Genomic DNA, 18,912 nt, shown 5'->3' with positions numbered 1-18,912 from the left:
TAATCTGAAACTGAACCTGCAACCAAATTAAGCTGTTCTTGATAAAAGATGAGGACCACAAGCCCAGGAACACCCTGAAGGCAAGTTTTCATCCAGCCTCGGAGTGGGGGGCACTTTGAATTGACTCTAACCACCTGCTGCCCAGAAAGGGACTTAGTAGGTTGATGTAGAGCCATTGAGGAAACGTGACACAAAATGAACACAAAATACCTATTTCTACAGGAATGGTAGATTTCACAAAAGAAGAACACTGGATTCAGCTTTAAGACTTCAGATGTGGTTCTAGATTTACCCGTATTTGCATTTTGCCATCTACATTATGATTTGTATACATTGGTCTCTCTGTCTCTTTTTCAGGACCCCCACACAGTGTCAAATATAGTGAAGTCAGGAAAACCTCCCTGGTTCTGCAGTGGAAGCCTCCTATCCACTCTGGAAGGACTCCAGTCACTGGTTACTTTGTGGACTTGAAGGAGGCCAAGGCCAAGGATAGCCAATGGCGAGGACTCAACAAAGCAGCTATTAAAAACACGTACCTGAGGGTAAGAGGGTGCTCATATTTTGAGAAACCTTTTTTTAAAAAGAAGAAATGCTCCCCAAATGATATTAACTTTAAAGTTAGCAAGATAAAACACAACATTTCTGCTGTGGTCTATTTCATATATTGGGCTCCTCGTAAGATTCCATTTAGCAGTGGCTGGGGATGGGGGGAGTTTCTGGTGCTTAAAGCAATTTGGTTATATTTAACCTGAATCCCTTAGCCTAGCTTCAGAAAATATTCCACAAGCTCCCTCCTCTCTCTTCTTTCCCTCCTTGCCTCTACTTACCCACCTCACATTTTTGTTACTCACGGTCTTAGAAAGGTGACTTCCTCATTTCTTCCTCTGATTTTTTTTTGAGGATGGTTTTTGATTTGAGGGTGTTATTTTCATAGCATTCATGCCAGCAAGGCTTTTCCTGCTGATTCCTTTGAGTCACGCTCTGTCTCACTTCATGGGCTCCCTCAAGCTTATGCTCACGTGAGCACCAGAGGCTAGTGGAATGGGTTCACTCAACTCGGACCTAATCCTCACCCTTATCCGCATCTTTGCCTTCCAGATTCCTCTAAAGTGTTGTAATTGAACAAATTCCTAACTTCATTTACCAGAGACTGTTCTGCTAAAGCCACTGAATCTCACTTGCAACAAATGGATATCTCAAAAGAATGTTTTCTCCTATGTCAGCAGTGACACCTGGAGACCCTGAAATCCACACTAGGGCTTCAGAAACTGTGGGAAATATGATTCTGACTCTTATGACTTAGAATGAAGTGTGGCTTCGCCACAATCATACAGAAAGCAGCACACTGCATTTCGTTTGCAGTCCAATCTGTTGCCAGAATAAGCCACTGCCTAGAGGGGGTGAGCCTTGGAAGCTACTCAGAATGTGCCTGCTCTAAAAGTTCTCTCCCACTGACCTGCCACTGTGGACTAAAGTCCATGCCATCTGTCAGCCTCTCTCCAGGGTTGAGGTATTTACTGTCCCCATAAAAAATATAAATATATCCTCCAAGAGAGATGACCTTTAAATATGCCATCAACTCATCTTAGCATATGCCAGTGAGCTCCCCAGCCCCTTACAAAACCTTGAGGAGGTAGGAAAGGTCACATTTCATGGGGAAGAGAAAAAGGTAAAGGAAGGTCAGGAAGTTAGCATGCTGTTTGGTTGTCCAAATGAGGCAGGAGGCCTCTAGATTCAAAGAAACTCCCAAAGGACAGTGTAAAATAAAAGTCAGACACATCCTGGATGGTGATGGTGTGTATTTATGGCCAGGATAATTTCCAAATCTTCAGTTTGCCGCAGCACAGGATCCCAAGAGCTGAGGCTGGACTGGACTCAGGTTAAGCGCCAAGCAAAGGGGACCAACAGCCCAGAAAAAATGGGCGGGAAGAAAAAATAATACAGTTTAAACATTTCAAAGAATGGTTAAGTTCACTCATTTGAAAAAAGAAAAAGAAGAGAGGTGAATATAGGAAAGAGGGAGAGAGACTGACATTGAGGTTGAATGTGCCTCACAAACTGGGAGGTGAATTTCCTGTAAGGAAATTATCTTAGAGTTTGTCCACAATTTTTTTTTAAAGATTTTATTTATTTATTTGACAGAGGGAGAGATAGTGAGAGCAGGAACACAAGCAGGGGGAGTGGGAGAGGAAGAAGCAGGCTCCCCGCTGAGCAGGGAGCCCGATGCTGGGCTCGATCCCAGGACCTGAGCCGAAGGCAGATGCTTAACTGACTGAGCCACCCAGGCGCCCTGTTTGTCCACAATTTTTAAAGTGAAAATAGACTTACTGACTTTTCTGATTATAAAACGGACACCTGCTCATGATGAAAAATTCAAATAATATAGGCATAAAGAAGTAGAGATATCCTATAATCTTCATACCTATTGTGATATAGATTCACTCTTCTGGATGTTTTATATTCAGAAAAATTTCAGGCCTGAGGTGGAGAAAAAAATGTACATGTTAAAAAGTTTAATCTGGTAACCTTAAGTGAAGATGGGAGATAGAGTCCCACGAATGGGAGAAGTTGAACTCTACAATGAAATTGTATGTACGAACGAAGAACACTTCTGTTTAAATGACATGGAGCACCCATCACTTCTATGCCTGCTTCTTCCAGGTACAAGGCCTCCAGGAGGGCGTCAGCTACGTGTTCCGTGTCCGAGCCGTCAACCAGGCAGGTGTCGGCAAGCCATCAGACCTTGCTGGGCCTGTTGTGGCAGAAACCCGTCCAGGTGAGCTTTTACGCTTTCATTAAAATTAATTTATCTGTGTAAGATACCAAAGCAACATTCAATCTTACTTTCTGTGTTTTTCCTAATTTCCAAAATTATCAATGTATGCTATCTGAATAGTTGATAAGTTTGGCCTGCGGACGTGAGTCATTTATTGCATCATAGGCACTCTTAGGACAGGGGTAAACCGGGTTTGAAGTGATCCAGGGCTATTCTGGTCTATACCTAAAAACGGGGAAGTTCTTGATCAAATTATGTTTCTTGGACTGACCATTTCAAGCATACATTCCTGGGACGTTATTCCTGTTACTATACTGTGGCCATTAAGTCCTACAAGCGTATTTTCCCAGTTGTAGGAGAAGCTGAACAGCCTAGTGAACAAGCATGATTCTTAAACAAAAGCAGAATTTATATAACTGTAGCTATTAAGTTAAGCCAGGGGTCAGCGAATGTTTTCTGTGAAGGACCAGATAATAAATATTTTCAGCTCTGTGTCCATATCGTCCCTGTCACAATATCAACTCTGCCATGGCACAAAAGCAACCATAGATAATACATAAACTCATGAGCAGGGCTGTGTTCTACTAAAACTTTATTGTGCCAGTTATATGCATTATATATTACATGTATTATGAAATTTAAATTTTAAGTGATTTTCACATGCCTTGAAATATTAATTTTCTTTTGATTTTTTTTAACTGTTTAAAAATGTAAAAACCATTCTTAGCTTGCAGTCCGTACAAAAAGAGGCAATGGGCCAAATTTAGCCTGCAGACCATAGTTTGCTGACTCCTGGGTAAAACTAGCAGCAGTTTTAACTGGATGATCTATAGAGTGGCAGGAACTTACACTTCCCAGTTTGAAGAGATGCCATGATTGGACTAAGGAAGACAGTCTTCCCTTTTATTATGTGAACAAACTTTACAGTGTTCACTGTGCAAATAGTTTGAGATTATTACATAATAATTATTTATTTTTATTTTGTCATTTAATCTCTGTTGCTTTTCAAAGTTATTATGTATTTCAGCTCATAGAAGTTACATTAAGGAAAGCACTATAATGGTCAGCATAGGGAATATAGGCAATCATTTTGTATACTTTGTATAGTGACAGGTGGTAACTAGGCCTGTCAAGGTGATCACTTCATAAATATTGAATCACTACATTGTACATGTGAAATTAATGTAATATTGTGCCAGTTATAAATCAATAAAAAATAACTTCTAAAAAAGCATTGGAAATGAGAGAGGATAAAAACCTATTAACCAGTTATTTTAAGTTTGCCTTCATTGTAGTCCAAGCATGTTCACTTCAATACACCTCGATTTTCAGATTAAAATAAAGAGTAGATATATATAATGTAGTATTTATTTTTATGATAAGGAAAGAAAGTAAACATAGAAACTTTTACTCTCACTGCATATTACTTGAAAAGTATGTCAAAAGTATTCTTTTAGGAAGTATCTACCCTTCTCATGCTATTACTTCATAATCTACTTTCAACTACTCTTATAACTACCCTCTAAGACCTAGGTGTGAAAAATGACCTTATACACAAGTGTGGAAGTTGTCTGGAGAAAGTGCCACACCTCGTATAAGTCCCTTTTGCAAAATTTCATGAGAAAACAGGAAAACACTAGGCACATATACACCAGGTAAAAGGCAACACCTGAAGACGCCAGGATATATTCATATAGGAATCAGACTCTGAAGTTGCCAGTTGTAAGGAAATAGAAACAAATGGACTTGCAAACTGATCCCACTGCAGACTCTTAATAAGAACATTTAGGTCACCATAGAGGTAAACTCTTCACCTAATCATCGATCAGCTAAAAGCACCCTTGAGGCGGTGGATTCCAACTCTGATCAACTGAAGAAAGGTTCAATTGATTTCTTAGTTTCTCCTCCATAGCCTCAGAATGGCAGGTGGCCAGGTATGACATTAATAAAACTAACACTATGGAAGTTTGACCACCAGAAAATGATCTTCTGATGAGCTCGTGGGCGAAGAGTTTTGTTTCACTAATTTGGAAGTCATTTTTTGTGGTCATTCCATTCCCAGAATATAACTACAAAGAACAGCTGCAGACATTGATCCACAAAACAGCACCAGATGAAGCCAGTCTTTGGCTCACAGCCTAGGAAAAAATCCTAGGATGTACAAAGTCAAAGTGCTTCAGCATGAAAGAGCACCAAAACCCAGGAGACACATGGACTTGTTCATATGCAACAAGCACATTCATTCTTGGGACGTACATTTCTTTCTTTCTTTTTTTTTTTTTTTAAGATTTTATTTATTCATTTGCGAGAGAATGAGATAGAGAGAGCATGAGAGGGGGGAGGGTCAGAGGGAGAAGCAGACTCCCTGCCAAGCAGGGAGCCCGATGCGGGACTCGATCCAGGGACTCCAGGATCATGACCTGAGCCAAAGGCAGTCGCTTAACCAACTGAGCCACCCAGGCGCCCGGGACGTACATTTCTTAAGGAGCTATGATGTGTCAGCACAATAGGCATGGGCAACAGGAGCAGAGGAATACGATATCATCACTCTGTACCAGGCTTACAATCTAGGTGGAAAACTCAGAGCTTACAACATGGTGTGTGATGAGAGCTATGATAGATGTTCATAAAATATTTCTCATACCCGAATAGGCTATAAACTGGGGTTTCATAGTCCCTGTAAAAACTTAAATGTAGTGTGAAGTTGTATTTAATAATTTTCTTAAATACCAATATTTTACTTTTACCCAGATATTTATTTTATGTTAGAATGGATAGGGCAGGGGTGGGGAAGCATGTTACCAATTTCAAGATTTGGGGTGTGAAATTTGGATTGCTATTGCAGAAGAACAACTTCTTTTGGAATCTATTATTAAAATTTCAGAAAATAAAGCTCATCGTGTAACAGCAAGCCTCAAATAGGTCTAACAAGATATCCCAACTGTAATCTGAATTTGAGTTGAAAGTTAACTTAATCCACCAGGGTTGGAAGGATCACTGGTCTCCCTTTGAAGTCAATGAATATGCCAGCAGATACAGCTCAGCCCCTGCCAGAATGTCCAGTTGTTCTGCCAATGAGGACCCAGAAAAATGAACCCAGTGTATCATGCTTTACCAAGAAGTCTATTAAGCTAAAAAAAAAGCCTATAAGAAGAATAAGCTGAAAAACATTTAGTGTAGATTTGTTGGTATATAAAGGGTACTTCTGTTCTTGACATTTGATATTTTTCAAATAGTATGTGTTGATTGCATCAAGCCTGGGGCAGGAAGGCGAGACAGAGGCAAGGTGAGCCAGATCAGATGGGAGATAAAAGAAAGACCTGCCAAGGTGTGGCAGGTGATCTGGAGGGCAACAAATGACTGGCGGTCCAGGCTGCAGGTATTGTTACCAGAGACTCAGCAGCAGGCAGGAGAATTCAGGTGATGCACAGGAGGGCCCAAACACAAGGCAGAGTCCCAAGCAGAAACCGGCTACCAGAAGTTAGGACTTAGTCACTAGGAGCAAGGCAGGTTAGAAGAACGCAACACTAGAAGGATTGATTGAGTTAACAACCTCCTAACCAATTCCAGTTTCTGAAAACTGGTTGGTCATAGAACCTGGCAGGACTGAGAAGGCAAACGTGTGCTCAGTCGCCTAGAAGTGGAGTTTTGAAGGATTCAGAGCAGGAAGCCAGGCTGCCCGTTAAGCTCAACTGGTTTCAGTTAGAAAATTTCCCTTGTATTTGTTTATTGACTGTTCTCTTTCACCCATTAAAACAGTAGTCCTCAACCTTAGCTGTACATGAGAATCATGCCAGGACCTTTTTTTGAAAATACTGACTCCACCCAGACTCCACTGCAGACCAATTATATCAGAATCTCCAGGACTGAGCATAGGTTCATTTTTGTTTGTTTGTTTAGCTGCTTGGGTAATTCTAGCATGAAACCAGGGTTGTGAACTTTTCTCCCTGTATGCGAGGGCCTAGTACCTGGTATGTGGTAGTCATTTATTAAATGAAAAAAATAATGGATGACTACCATGTTTTGGCCAGTGAGTATGACTCTTTTATAGCCACAGTGTGTAAACTTAACTCTAGATATTTTGTAATGGAGGCCATGATGTGGGTACCAAAGTGGTAGGTCAGCCAGCAGTTTTGGTCTTAAACATAGAGGAGCTAAATATCACATGTGTCTGATTACATTAATTCAATTCTATCTGCTTCTCTTCTGTCCCACTCTCCAGTTTTTTAAACATTGCATGAGCTCACACACACACACACACACACACACACACACCATGGAAAAGCACAAATAATTAAAGCTTGTAAAAACAATCTATTAATGCTGATGTAAGAGACTAAATTATGTGAGAAAAATTTGCATATCAGATTATGAAATATATAGGAATATGAACAGTTTACTGTGATTTCATTTTAGCTTTCAAATTTTATTTTTTTTTAAATCATTTTTTGGAGAGGAGGGACAGTTAATTTCCAAATCATTCATTTTAGCCCTGCGCTGTACCTTAACTCATTCACATACTGGGTGTGGTGGCACACCTGAAGGGACCATTAAAATGCCATTCCACACAATCTGGTATCCCCCTGTGTCCATATCAAGGATTTGTGTAGGGTAGGGTTGAGGTAGCAGACTCAAGACAACTCTTCTTCAATCCTTTTTAGACCAAAATAATCTCATTCAATTTTCTATAGCCAAATCTCCTGTGTTCTTACCTGAATTCTTCATGTTCTTGAGCAGATTCAAAGGTCGTTTTTGAGAAAATCTAGGTCCTGACAGATTGTGCTCCAATTTTCCAACCCAACTCTGTGGGAGAGTGGGATGGCCTTTCATCCAGATGAGAACATCCATAGGGAAGCCTTGACTTTGACAGCAGAATAGCAAATTTACTGCCTGCCAGTTAAGTATCTAAGCCATTTTGATCATACATTAATCAGCTTTAGAGAATATAGCTCTTCAGACATTTATGAGTTCCACCATGAAGTGACAGTAGCTCTGTGCTTGGCAAAAACTCAAATAGGCCGTGGGATATTCTAAAAAGAAAATTTGAGGATGTTGTAACTACACCTTTCTTGATTCTGACACTGCACTAGGTCCATCTACACAGGCATGGTTCAGGGGATTAGCCTAGGCCTATTAGAAATGCTGGCATTATGTTAACTAACTAGAATTTAAATAAAAACTTGAAACCAGACAAAAAGAAACAAAAATGCTGGCATTATATTTGCTCTTGTTTTTTTCTAGAGTATTTATAAAAAGAATCATCCATTTGAATATCATACATCTTTCTAAAAATTGCTATAGAATTTTTTGCCCATTATATTTTAAGAACTCCTTTATTTACGGAATTCCACTATTGAACTTCCTCTTAGATTTTAATATGTGGAAAAGTTAGCCCTTCCAGTTGAACATAGTTACTTCCTTCATCATACAAAGAGGAATATATAAGCCAACATGTCCTTCCTTTTCAGATACAAGAAACTCTGAGCTCATTTTTAAGTTGTTTAATCTGCTTTGAATTTTCCAAGAGATGTCTTTTTGTCCTCATATTTATTCTTTGTTGTCCCATATAATTTCTTTAAAGTATTTTCCCAAAATGCTATTTTCTCTGTAAACCCAGAACACAGGAAGAGTCTACCCTTTTTCCGAAGGCCATCTCAATTCAATCTCCCATTAGAGTAAGATTGTAAAATATTTGGCTTATAAATATCTTTATTCAAAGAACTATGTTAATAAATTAATTAAAACTAAATAGTAGTAGAAATCTTTGAATTTGAAAAGCATTGAAAGATTGGATGGTATCAGCATCATAATCAATGTGACAAATAAGGACAAGCTATAAGTTGTTGCATTGATCATTTTAAGACAATAACCTTGTTTTCTGTTTACACAGTGATATTTTTAAACTTCCCTGCAGTTACTTTGACTAAACACTGTATTCTAATGAGAATTGTTGCAGAGCTCAAGAAATAGGCTTACATAACTGGTATTTGAAATATTTGCAGTGAATTTGATTTTTCAAAAGCTTGAGATTATGATTACTTTTAGAGTGATTCTTTGAACCAGTTGACACATTACTGATTTGTCATGGAAGAGACCAAGCTTTGGAATCTGAGTGTAAAATTAAGGAGGAAACCCACTGTGACTGTAATATTTTCTTGTCGATACTTTTATTTCATCTTGACTGTTTATCAAAATATTGGTGTTATACATAAGCTTTAATTAGACAAGTTCAAATAAGGTAAACATTGCAATTCTAAGCTGACATTTTTATTTTAAATCTGTTTTTTCAATCCAGTCCCTTGCACATGTAAATATGTATGGAAAATATGGAAGACAAAATCCCAGCCCTTTTAGATTTTGTTTTTTTTTATTTTTTAAAGATTTTATTTATTTATTTGACAGAGAGACACAGCGAGAGAGGGAACACAAGCAGGGGGAGTGGGAGAGAGAGAAGCAGGCTTCCTGCAGAGCAGGGAGCCAGACGCGGGGCTCGATCCCAGGACCCTGGGATCATGACCTGAGCCAAAGGCAGACGCTTAACGACTGAGCCACCCAGGCACCCCCCCTTTTAGATTTTAATCTTATTGTTGATAAATTAAACACCAGTGCAACTTTTTGAAAAATGAAAATCCAATCAAATGCAAGTTTTAGTGAGTATTTGATTTTTAAACATTAAGTGCCAAATATAGTTTTATTTTTTATTTTTCCTTTTATTTATATAAATCTCAACCAATAGTACTCACTATCACCACAATTATGTATGCATTGCAGCTGGGCCAGACACCAACCCTGCCCACACCGAGCTGCAGACACAGAGCTGCAACTGCATGTAGGTACAAGCAGTCCACACAGAGGGTGCCCCTTGATCATCCAGCTCTGGCAGTCAGAGGAGATTGCACTGCTGCATTCCACATGACATTTTCTACACTCCTTCAAGACTGGGAGATGTAGCTGATTTGCCTAATACATGGAAACAAACACAGAGAGTCAGGAAAAAATGAAATGACAGAAGAATATGTACCAAATAAAAGAAAAAGAGAAAATATCAGAAAAAGACATTAATGAACTGGAGATAAGCATCTACTTGATACAGAGTTTAAGGTAATGATCATAAAGATGTTCACTGAACTCAGGTTAAGAATGGGTTAACAGTGAGATCCTCAACAAAGAGACAGAAAATATAAGAAAGTTCCAAATAGAAGTGACAAAGCTGAAGAATACAATAACTGAACTGAAAAATACACTAGAGGGATTCAACAGCAGACCGGATAAAGCCAAAGATCAGATCAATGAGCTGGAACAAAGCAATAGAACTGACGCAGAGGGGGGCACCTGGGTGGCTCAGTTAGTAGAGCATCCGACTCTTGGTTTCAGCTCAGGTCATGATCTCATGGATCATGGTATTGAGCCCTGCATGGGCTCTGCACTCAGAGGGGAGTCTGCTTGAAGATTCCCCCCGCCCCTCCCCCACTCATGTGCGCACGCACACACACACTCTCTCTCTCTAATAAATAAATAAATCTTAAAAAAAAGAAAAAAGAATTCACCCAGAGTAGTAAAAAGAAAAAAGAATTTAAAAATATGAACATAACTTAAGGGATCTCTGAGAGAACATCAAAAGGAATAACATTTGCAATCCTGGGGTGCCAGAAGGAGAAGAGAGAGAGAAAGGGCTATAAAATTTTTGAAGAAATATGGCTGAAAACTTTCCTAATCTGAGGAGGGAAACATACATACAGTTTCAGGAATCTCAGAGAGTTCCAAATAAAATGAACCTAAAGAGATTCACACTAAGACACATAATAATTAGAAGGGTAAAAGTTAAAGGGAGAATCTTAAAAGCAGCAAGAGCAAAGCAACTTACTATGTACAAGGGAAACCCCATAAGGCTATCAACAGATTTTTCAGCAGAAACTTTGCAACTCAGAAGAGAGTGGCATAACATACTCAAAAGTGCTAAAAGGAAAAAACTCCCAACCAAGAATTTTCTAGCTGGCAATGTTATCATTTAGAATTGAAGGAGAGATTAAGAGTTTTCCAGATAAGCAAAAGCTAAAGGCGTTCATTACCACTAAACTGGCCTTACAAGAAATGTTAAAGAGGCTTCTTTAAACAAAAAAGAAATGGCACTAATTAATAATAAGAAAATATAAGAAAGTAAAAATCTCACTGGAAAAGGTAAATACATAAAGATAGTGGATCAATTCCTTATAAAGCAAGTATGAAGGTTAAATGACAGAAAAAAGTAAAATAAATTTAAAACCACAATAATTAATTAAGGGATGCATAAATAAGAAGATGCAAAATGTGACATCAAAAATAAAAATGTGTGGGTGAGAGAAAAATGTACAGTTTTGGAATGTGTTCAAATTTAAGCTGCTATCCCATCGGAAAAAAACCTGAAATCTTGCCATTTGCAATGACGTGGATGGAACTAGAGGGTATTATGCTAAGCGAAATAAGTCAATCAGAGAAAGACAAGTATCATATGATCTCACTGATAATGAGGAATTCTTAATCTCAGGAAACAAACTGAGGGTTGCTGGAGTGGTGTGGGTGGGAGGGATGGGGTGGCTGGGTGATAGACATCGGGGAGGGTATGTGCTAGGGTGAGTGCTGGGAATTGTGTAAGACTGTTGAATCACAGACCTGTACCTCTGAAACAAATAATACATTGTATGTTAAAAAAAAAAAAGAAGATAGTAGGAAGGGAAAAATGAAGGGGGGGAATCGGAGGGGGAGAGGAACTATGAGAGACTATGGACTCTGAGAAACAAACTGAGGGTTCTAGGGGAGGGGGTGGGGGGATGGTTTAGCCCGGTGATGGGTATTAAGGAGGGCACATATTGAATGGAGCACTGGGTGTTATAGGCAAACAATGAATCATGGAACACTACATCAAAAACTAATGATGTAATGTATAGTGACTAACATAATAAAATAAAATAAAAATTTAAGTTGCTATCAAGTCAGAACATACCATTATATACATAGGTTATATGTGAGCTTCACAGTAACTACAAAGCAAAAACTTACAGTAAATATATGAAGAAAATGAGAAAGGAACCTAAACATAACACTGAAGAAAGCCACCAAACTAAAAAGGAAGAGAGAAAAAGAAGAAAGGGACAGAGAGGAACTACAAAAACAGCCAGAAAACAATGAACAAAATAGCAATAAGTACATACCTATCAATAATTACTTTAAATGTAAATAGACTAAACTCCCCAATCAAAAGATACAGAGTGGCAGAATGGCTAAAGAAAAAAGACCCATTTATATGCTGTGTACAAGAGACTCACTTCAGATCTAAAGACATACACAGACTGAAAGTGAAGGGATGGAAAAAGACATCCCATGCAAATGGAAATGAAAAGAAAGCTGGAGTAGCAATACTCATACCAGACAAAATATCAGACTTTAAAACAAGGACTGTAATAACAGACAAGGGCATATAATCATAAAAGGTCAATCTAACAAGAAGACGTAACATTTATAAATATATATGCACCCAATACAGGGGCACCAAGATATATAAAGCAAATATTAACAGACCTGAAGGGAGAAACCAACAGCAATACAATAATAGTAGGGGACTTTCACACCCCCACTTACATCAATGGATAGATCATCCAAACAGAAAATTAATAAGGAAACATCAGCCTTAAATGACACATTAGACTAGAGGGACTTAATAGATATATGCAGAACATTCCATCCAAAAGCAACAGAATAAACATTCTTCTCAACTGCACATGGAACACTCTCCAGGATAGATCACATGTTAAGTCACAAAACAAGTCTCAATAAATTCAAGAGCATTGAAATCACATCAAGTATTTTCTGTGAGCACAATCAATTATAAGAAGAGTGGAAAAACCTCAAAAATGTTTGAGATTAAACAACATGCTGCTGGGGGCACCTAGGTGGCTCAGTCGTTAAGTGTTTGCCTTCGGCTTGGGTCATGATCCCAGGATCCTGGGATCGAGCCCCACATCGGGCTCCCTGATCTGCGGGAAGCCTGCTTCTCCCTCTCCTGCTCCCCCTGCTTGTGTTCCCTCACTCGCTGTGTCTCTGTCAAATAAATAAATAAAATCTTAAAAAAAAAAAAAAAAAAAAAAAACATGCTGCTGAACAACCATTGGGTCATCAAGATAATCAAAGAAAAACAATAAAAAATACCTAGAGACAAGTGAAAACAGAAATTACATACCAAAACCTTTGGGATGATGCAGCAAAATTCTTTCTAAGAGGGAATACATAGCAATACAAGCCTACCTCAAGAAACAAGAAAAATCTCAAATAAACAATTTAACTTTACTCCTAAAGGAGCTAGAAAAAGAACAAATGAAGCCTAAAGTCAGTAGAAGGAAGGGAATAGTAAAGATTAGAATGGAAATAAATGAAATAGAGACTAGAAAAAAATTGGGGAAGATCAGTAAAACAGAGCTGGTTCTTTGAAAAGGTAAACAAAATTGACAAACCTTTAGCTATACTCACCAAGAAAAGAAAGGGAGAAGATTCTAATAAACAAAATCATAAATCAAAGAGAAGTTACAACTGACACCACAGAAATATGAAGGATCATAAGAGACTATGAACAATTATACACCAACATAGAGGACCACCTAAAAGAAACAGACAAATTCCTCAAAACATACAATCTTCCAAGACTGATTCATGAAGCAATAGAAAATCTGAATATACCAATTACTAGTAAGGAAATTGAATCAGTAATCAAAAAATTCTCAACAAACAAAAGTCCAGGACCAGAGCAGCTTCACTGGTGACTTCTATCAAACAAAGATTTAATACCTATCTTTCTCAAACTCTTCTAAATAGGGGCACCTGGGTGGCTCAATCAGTTAAGCATCTGCCTTCAGCTCAGGTCATGATCCCAGGGTCCTGGGATCGAGCCCCACATTGGGATCCCAGCTCAGCAGAGAGTCTGCTTCTCCCTCTGACCCTCCCCCCTCTCATGCTTTCTCTCACTCTCTCAAATAAATAAATAAAATCTTAAAAAAAAAAAAAGACTCTTCTAAAAAATTGAAAAGGAGGGAACACTTCCAAACTCATTTTATCATTATTCTGATACCAAAACCTGATGACACCATAAAAAAAGAAAATTAAAGGCCTGTATCATTAATGAACATTGATGCAAAAATCCTAAACAAAATATTAGCAAACCAAATTCAATGATACATTAAAAGGGATCATCCACCATGATTAAGTGGGATTTATTCCAGGGATACAAGGATAGTTCAATACCTGCAAATCAATCCACGTGATTCACCACTTTGACAAAATGAAGGATAAAAAGTATATGATCATCTCAACAGATGCAGAAAAAGCATTTGACAACATGGATGGACCTTGAAGATATTATGCGAAGTGAAGTCAGTCAGATGGAGAAAGACAAATACCATATGATTTCACTCATGTGGAATCTAAAAACATAAAACAATGAACAAACAAAACTAAAGCAAACTCATAGATACGGAAAACAGATTGGTGTTTACCACAGGGGAACAGGGGTCAGGGGGTGGACAAAATGAGTAGAGGGGGTCAATTGTATGGTGATGGATGGTAGCTAGACTTTTAGTTGTGATCACTTTGTACTGCATACAGATGTTGAATTATAGTGTTATATACCTAAAACTTATATATAATCTTATAAACTTATATAAACTTATATAAAATATGTTTTTCTCAATTAAAAAAAAACCTCAACAAATTATTGTTCTAAATTCCCAGTTGTTCCATTTACCTGAGAATTTACTGCTAAAGCATCAGTACTTTAAAATTCATTCTAAAACTCTTTGATGAAAATTCTTGTAAAATAGATCGGACTTTTTGTATGTCCTTTTCAACCTTGGATGCAGTATACTAAATCTTATTTACCTTTTTCTGTGTGACTCAGGGCCATAAGGATCAACCTTATTTATTGTACAGTGTTGGGATACAGTGATGTTATTATAGGGTGAGGAGCCATTTGCTCCTCTATTAAATAATGTCTTTGTGCCGGCATTCAGGTTTTCTGCCTCCTCTCCTGCTCTCATTTTCTTTATTCTCAGTGTGCCTGCTGGTAGTAGCTTTTTACTTCCCTCTCTTTTGGGGGTCTAATCTACTGATAGAACCCAACCAACCAACTTTCTAGAATCATCTCAAGTGAAATATAAATAGATTCCAAGGGACAATCTATGGAATTCTCCAGTGAGTGTCCAGGAATATTAGTGTGTGGGCTTTGTCACATCCTTGCTGCCTCTTAGAGGCTTGTTTTCCTCATTTTTTGGTTTGGGGCAGGGTTCCAGATGGATGAAGTGTTATAGTGCAAAAGTTCTCTGTGGAACAGAGAGAAAGGCTAAGCTAACTTTACTATTCATATTCTTTTAGTTTTGTGACTCCTTTGCAAAAAAAGTCAGATCTTTCATTTTAATTTTTTAAAAAATCACAATTCTTAACCTAAGCAATATTTTTTTCTGTTGTAAGCTTAAATCATGCCTCCAATATAATAAACAGCAAGCCTATGGATGATTCACTTCCTTTCAAAAAGGATTACAGAGAAGACAATGAATGATTAATATGAACAATCTGTCATGCCTCCAAAATAGCTATTATGCAAATAGTAAGGAAGGTTTAGTCAACCTCCATCACTTCTTTCCTCTTCATAATAATACAGATATACAGAAATTTTCTTATTTGTATTCTCTCTGTGACTCAACCATGCTCTGTATCATAACACTGTCTAAACCTCAGCCCTCTTAGATGTTAGTCTTTTCTTAAGTTTCAATGAGAGCACTTTTTCACTTTTTGTTATACAACAGTGGATGGTGAGAATTCGTCATGTGTTATCAGGAGTAGCACTAAAACATGGTCTGCAATTTCCAGTGGAGTAGAGTCTCTTTAAAAGTAATACATGGTAGACATTTCACTCAAGTATAATTAAATCTTTATTTGATCATTATTTCAGTTTATAGCCAAATATGAAAATAACTCCTGTTTTTTTTTTAAAATAATTTTTAAAAATCTCTAGAACTAGTCTTCTTTAAGTGTTCATGTGTTTAAGAAATCACTTTTTAGGGGTTTATAATTAAAGCACACCCTGTTATCTGTAAAGACCAATTAAATCAGCTGCCTGGCTTAACAACCAAGATCTTCATGTTGCCACACACTGGGCACTAATTTTCTCTTGGCCTTCCCCTGAGAGGATTTTTGCAATTTTTTCCCCCTGACAAGTTTTATTGCACAGTAGGCCAGGATGCTGACTTCTTACAACACAATTTAGAGAGAAAACCTTCAATCTTTTGGCAGTATCTATTGGAAGATTTTTTAAATGCCTTTTTAAAAACAAAGCTGTACCTTTCTGAGATTAAATATATTTTTCCTAACATATGGAAATAAACTGAGTTTAGATTGGTAATCGAATGAGTGTCAATTTGAAAAGTACATTTTACCTTTCAAATTGGATTAGGCATAGATGTGAATATTTTATATGCTGTACAAACTCTGAATTGCTAAATTAGATGCCGGTGCAATTTGTTATAACTCTCAAAAATACAAGAACTCAAAACATTAACTGAATTGTTTTCTTTTAAACCTAAAAACCAGTCTTGAAACATCTGGATCTCTTGAAATTCATTTCCATTTAAATTTCCAAAGAGTTCAATAACAGTCATGTTTAGGTCGCTGTCATTCTAATCTAGAGGGGCACCTTTAGGTTGATTTATGGTTGCTTGATCAACAGAACAAGATCTTGGCCTCAAGTTTCCATGTAGTTCTCCATTTTTAAATGATTTATAACATTAAGCTTATGAACATAGGCAATTTTTACTACCTCTACTTTCTCCCCTTCGATTTCCCACTGGTTTCTTTATCTCTTAACTATCCTTTCCTGATGAGTAGTTGGATACGGATGTTAATGAAGCAAAAGTCATTGATTCAGTCCTGATAAGGATCACTCAATTTTCTTTTTGCCCCAGGCTGCCTTGCTGCCCTTATTATGACCAACGCACTCCTGTAACTGTACCTTCAGTCACATCAGCCAATTTTTATTCAGCCCTAGACAAAGAATACTGTCCATGGTGTTGGCTCTACCTGAAAAACGGTAGGCACATTCATTTAATTCCATGTTGCAGTATAAAAGTTGAATTGTAGAGCAGGATTGTCCATTCACAGTGAGCAGCTGGAGCTTTTCCCTTGCGGGGGCTCAAGGCCCTGATTTAAGGCTACAGTAATGAATCCCAAAGTAAGGAATTCTTACTTCATTAATTTCTATCAGGAAATAATCATTGTTTTGGATCTTCTAGGAACCAAAGAGGTTGTTGTAAATGTGGATGATGATGGAGTAATTTCATTGAACTTTGAATGTGATCAGATGGTTCCAAATTCTCAGTTCAACTGGTCCAAAGATTATGTATCCACTGAGGACTCTCCACGATTAGAGGTTGAAAGCAAAGGCAACAAGTATGTACTGTTTCAATCTTAATAACGGGTTTCCTTTTCATGATAGGAAAGTGAAGTAAGCTAGTTGCTTTCTATTTCAAATACTTAGTATAAGGGGATGAAATCACAAATATTTTATATCTGGTCATGTAAAAAGTAATAACCAATGTCAGCCTTAAAAAATAACACTCCTTATAAAAATACTTTTCACGTTATTTCAGTTAAAAAGCTTTCTCATATATTATCTCATTTGTGATGTTAGAAAAGCTTTGATTGACATAAAATCAGCTTTAATGATGATTCTTGTTATTTTATGAAATTTTGTAATCTTAAAGTAATGGTGAGGATGCTTATGGGGAGAGAGCAAGGAAGAACTTGCTACTTGCTGGTTTAAGTTATGGTGAATTAAATGGGCTAGGTATAATCTCTTGTGCTTTTTTCACCACCACTTATAAGTGACATAATAACACACTGGAAAGAACTCTGTATGGGAAGCACAGGATAGATGAGTTCTAATCCCAGCTCTACCAGGGGCTGGCTCTGTGACCTGGGGCAGCTTTTAACTTCCATGGGCCTTGGATTTCTTTTTCTGTAAAATGGGAGAAAGCAAAGGAGATTAATTTTGTGATCAGTTACTTCCTTTTACATCCAAGAATCTAAGTTTTCTTTTACTTTGCCTTGCTTAGCATATTTACTACCATATTGGATTGCATTTGGTAAAGCAAAATGCTTTTAAGTATTATTTTTATTACGAAGAAGCCCAAAATATCTCAGAAATAAAGAAATAGTAATTTTGTTGGAGAATGGCAAGGACATACTGAATATAATTAAAAGACATTTTTCTGTCAGTGTGCTATAAAGTCCTTGAAGTAAAACATAAATTTGGTGGGGCACCTGGGTGGCTCAGTCGGTTAAGCATCTGCCTTCGGCTCAGGTCATGATCCCAGGGTCCTGGGACTGAGTCCCACATTGGGCTCCTTGCTCAGCGGGGAGCCTGCTTCTCCCTCTGCCCCTCCCCCTGCTTGTGCTTGTGCTCTCTCTCCATCAAATAAATAAAAATAAAACCTTTAAAAATATATAAATTTGGTCAAAGAAAAGACAATCAAACTGTAAAATTTTCTTCTGATTTGTGCACTTACTAACATTTATATATTTGGCTGATCTTTGACACTGACTAGCAACATCACTCACCAAAGTTAGAAAATGCAGTGAACTAAACCATTGACCCATTCACTTATTCATTCCACAAATATTTATTAAGCACATATTATGCTGGAAGACACAAAAGGACATGAACCAGATCTTGTCCTTAACGGTACAATGACTATATAGTAGAGACGTATGGATAATAAAAGAGGCAATACCAGTGCAGTATGATAAGCTCAAAAAGGAAAGTGCAGGGGATGACATAAAGGAAGCACTTGGAGTTGCCAAAAGAAGGTTCTGCCCTGTGGGGGAAGGTATTTTTTAGGCTCCCCAGCAAAGGCAAATCAGCTAAAAATACCTTTGTTGGGGGTGGGTATTGATATGCAACATAATTTGGGGATGGGATATTTGTACCAACTCCCCACTCCTGTCATCCCACCCCCGATTCCTGGGAGGAGGTCAAGAAAGTCTTCCTAGAAACAGCTTAAATGAGCAGGTTTCAGGTCAGTAAGGGGAGATGGGAACACGTGCTCCCAGTGAAGGGAGTT

The 18,912-nt window shown here is 37.8% G+C and overlaps 1 protein-coding gene across 2 annotated transcripts in view; it reads left to right on the top strand.

Annotated features, from left to right (window-relative positions):
* Positions 1 to 18,912, top strand: part of MYOM1 (myomesin 1) — a 155,693-nt gene that overhangs the window by 107,908 nt on the left and 28,873 nt on the right. For both annotated transcript variants that reach the window (XM_034995657.1, XM_034995658.1), the window contains 3 exons: positions 358 to 542; positions 2,662 to 2,776; positions 17,083 to 17,239. In XM_034995657.1, coding sequence (XP_034851548.1) covers positions 358 to 542; positions 2,662 to 2,776; positions 17,083 to 17,239 — 457 coding nt within the window. The remainder of the gene's footprint in view (positions 1 to 357; positions 543 to 2,661; positions 2,777 to 17,082; positions 17,240 to 18,912) is intronic.

The sequence above is a fragment of the Mirounga leonina genome, unplaced genomic scaffold (assembly GCF_011800145.1).
Source record: "Mirounga leonina isolate KUSES-001 unplaced genomic scaffold, KU_Mleo_1.0 Mir_93, whole genome shotgun sequence".
In the NCBI taxonomy this organism is placed as follows: Eukaryota; Metazoa; Chordata; class Mammalia; order Carnivora; family Phocidae; genus Mirounga; species Mirounga leonina.
Note: the sequence above shows the minus strand (reverse complement) of the source record. Positions and strands in the feature narration are given on the sequence as shown.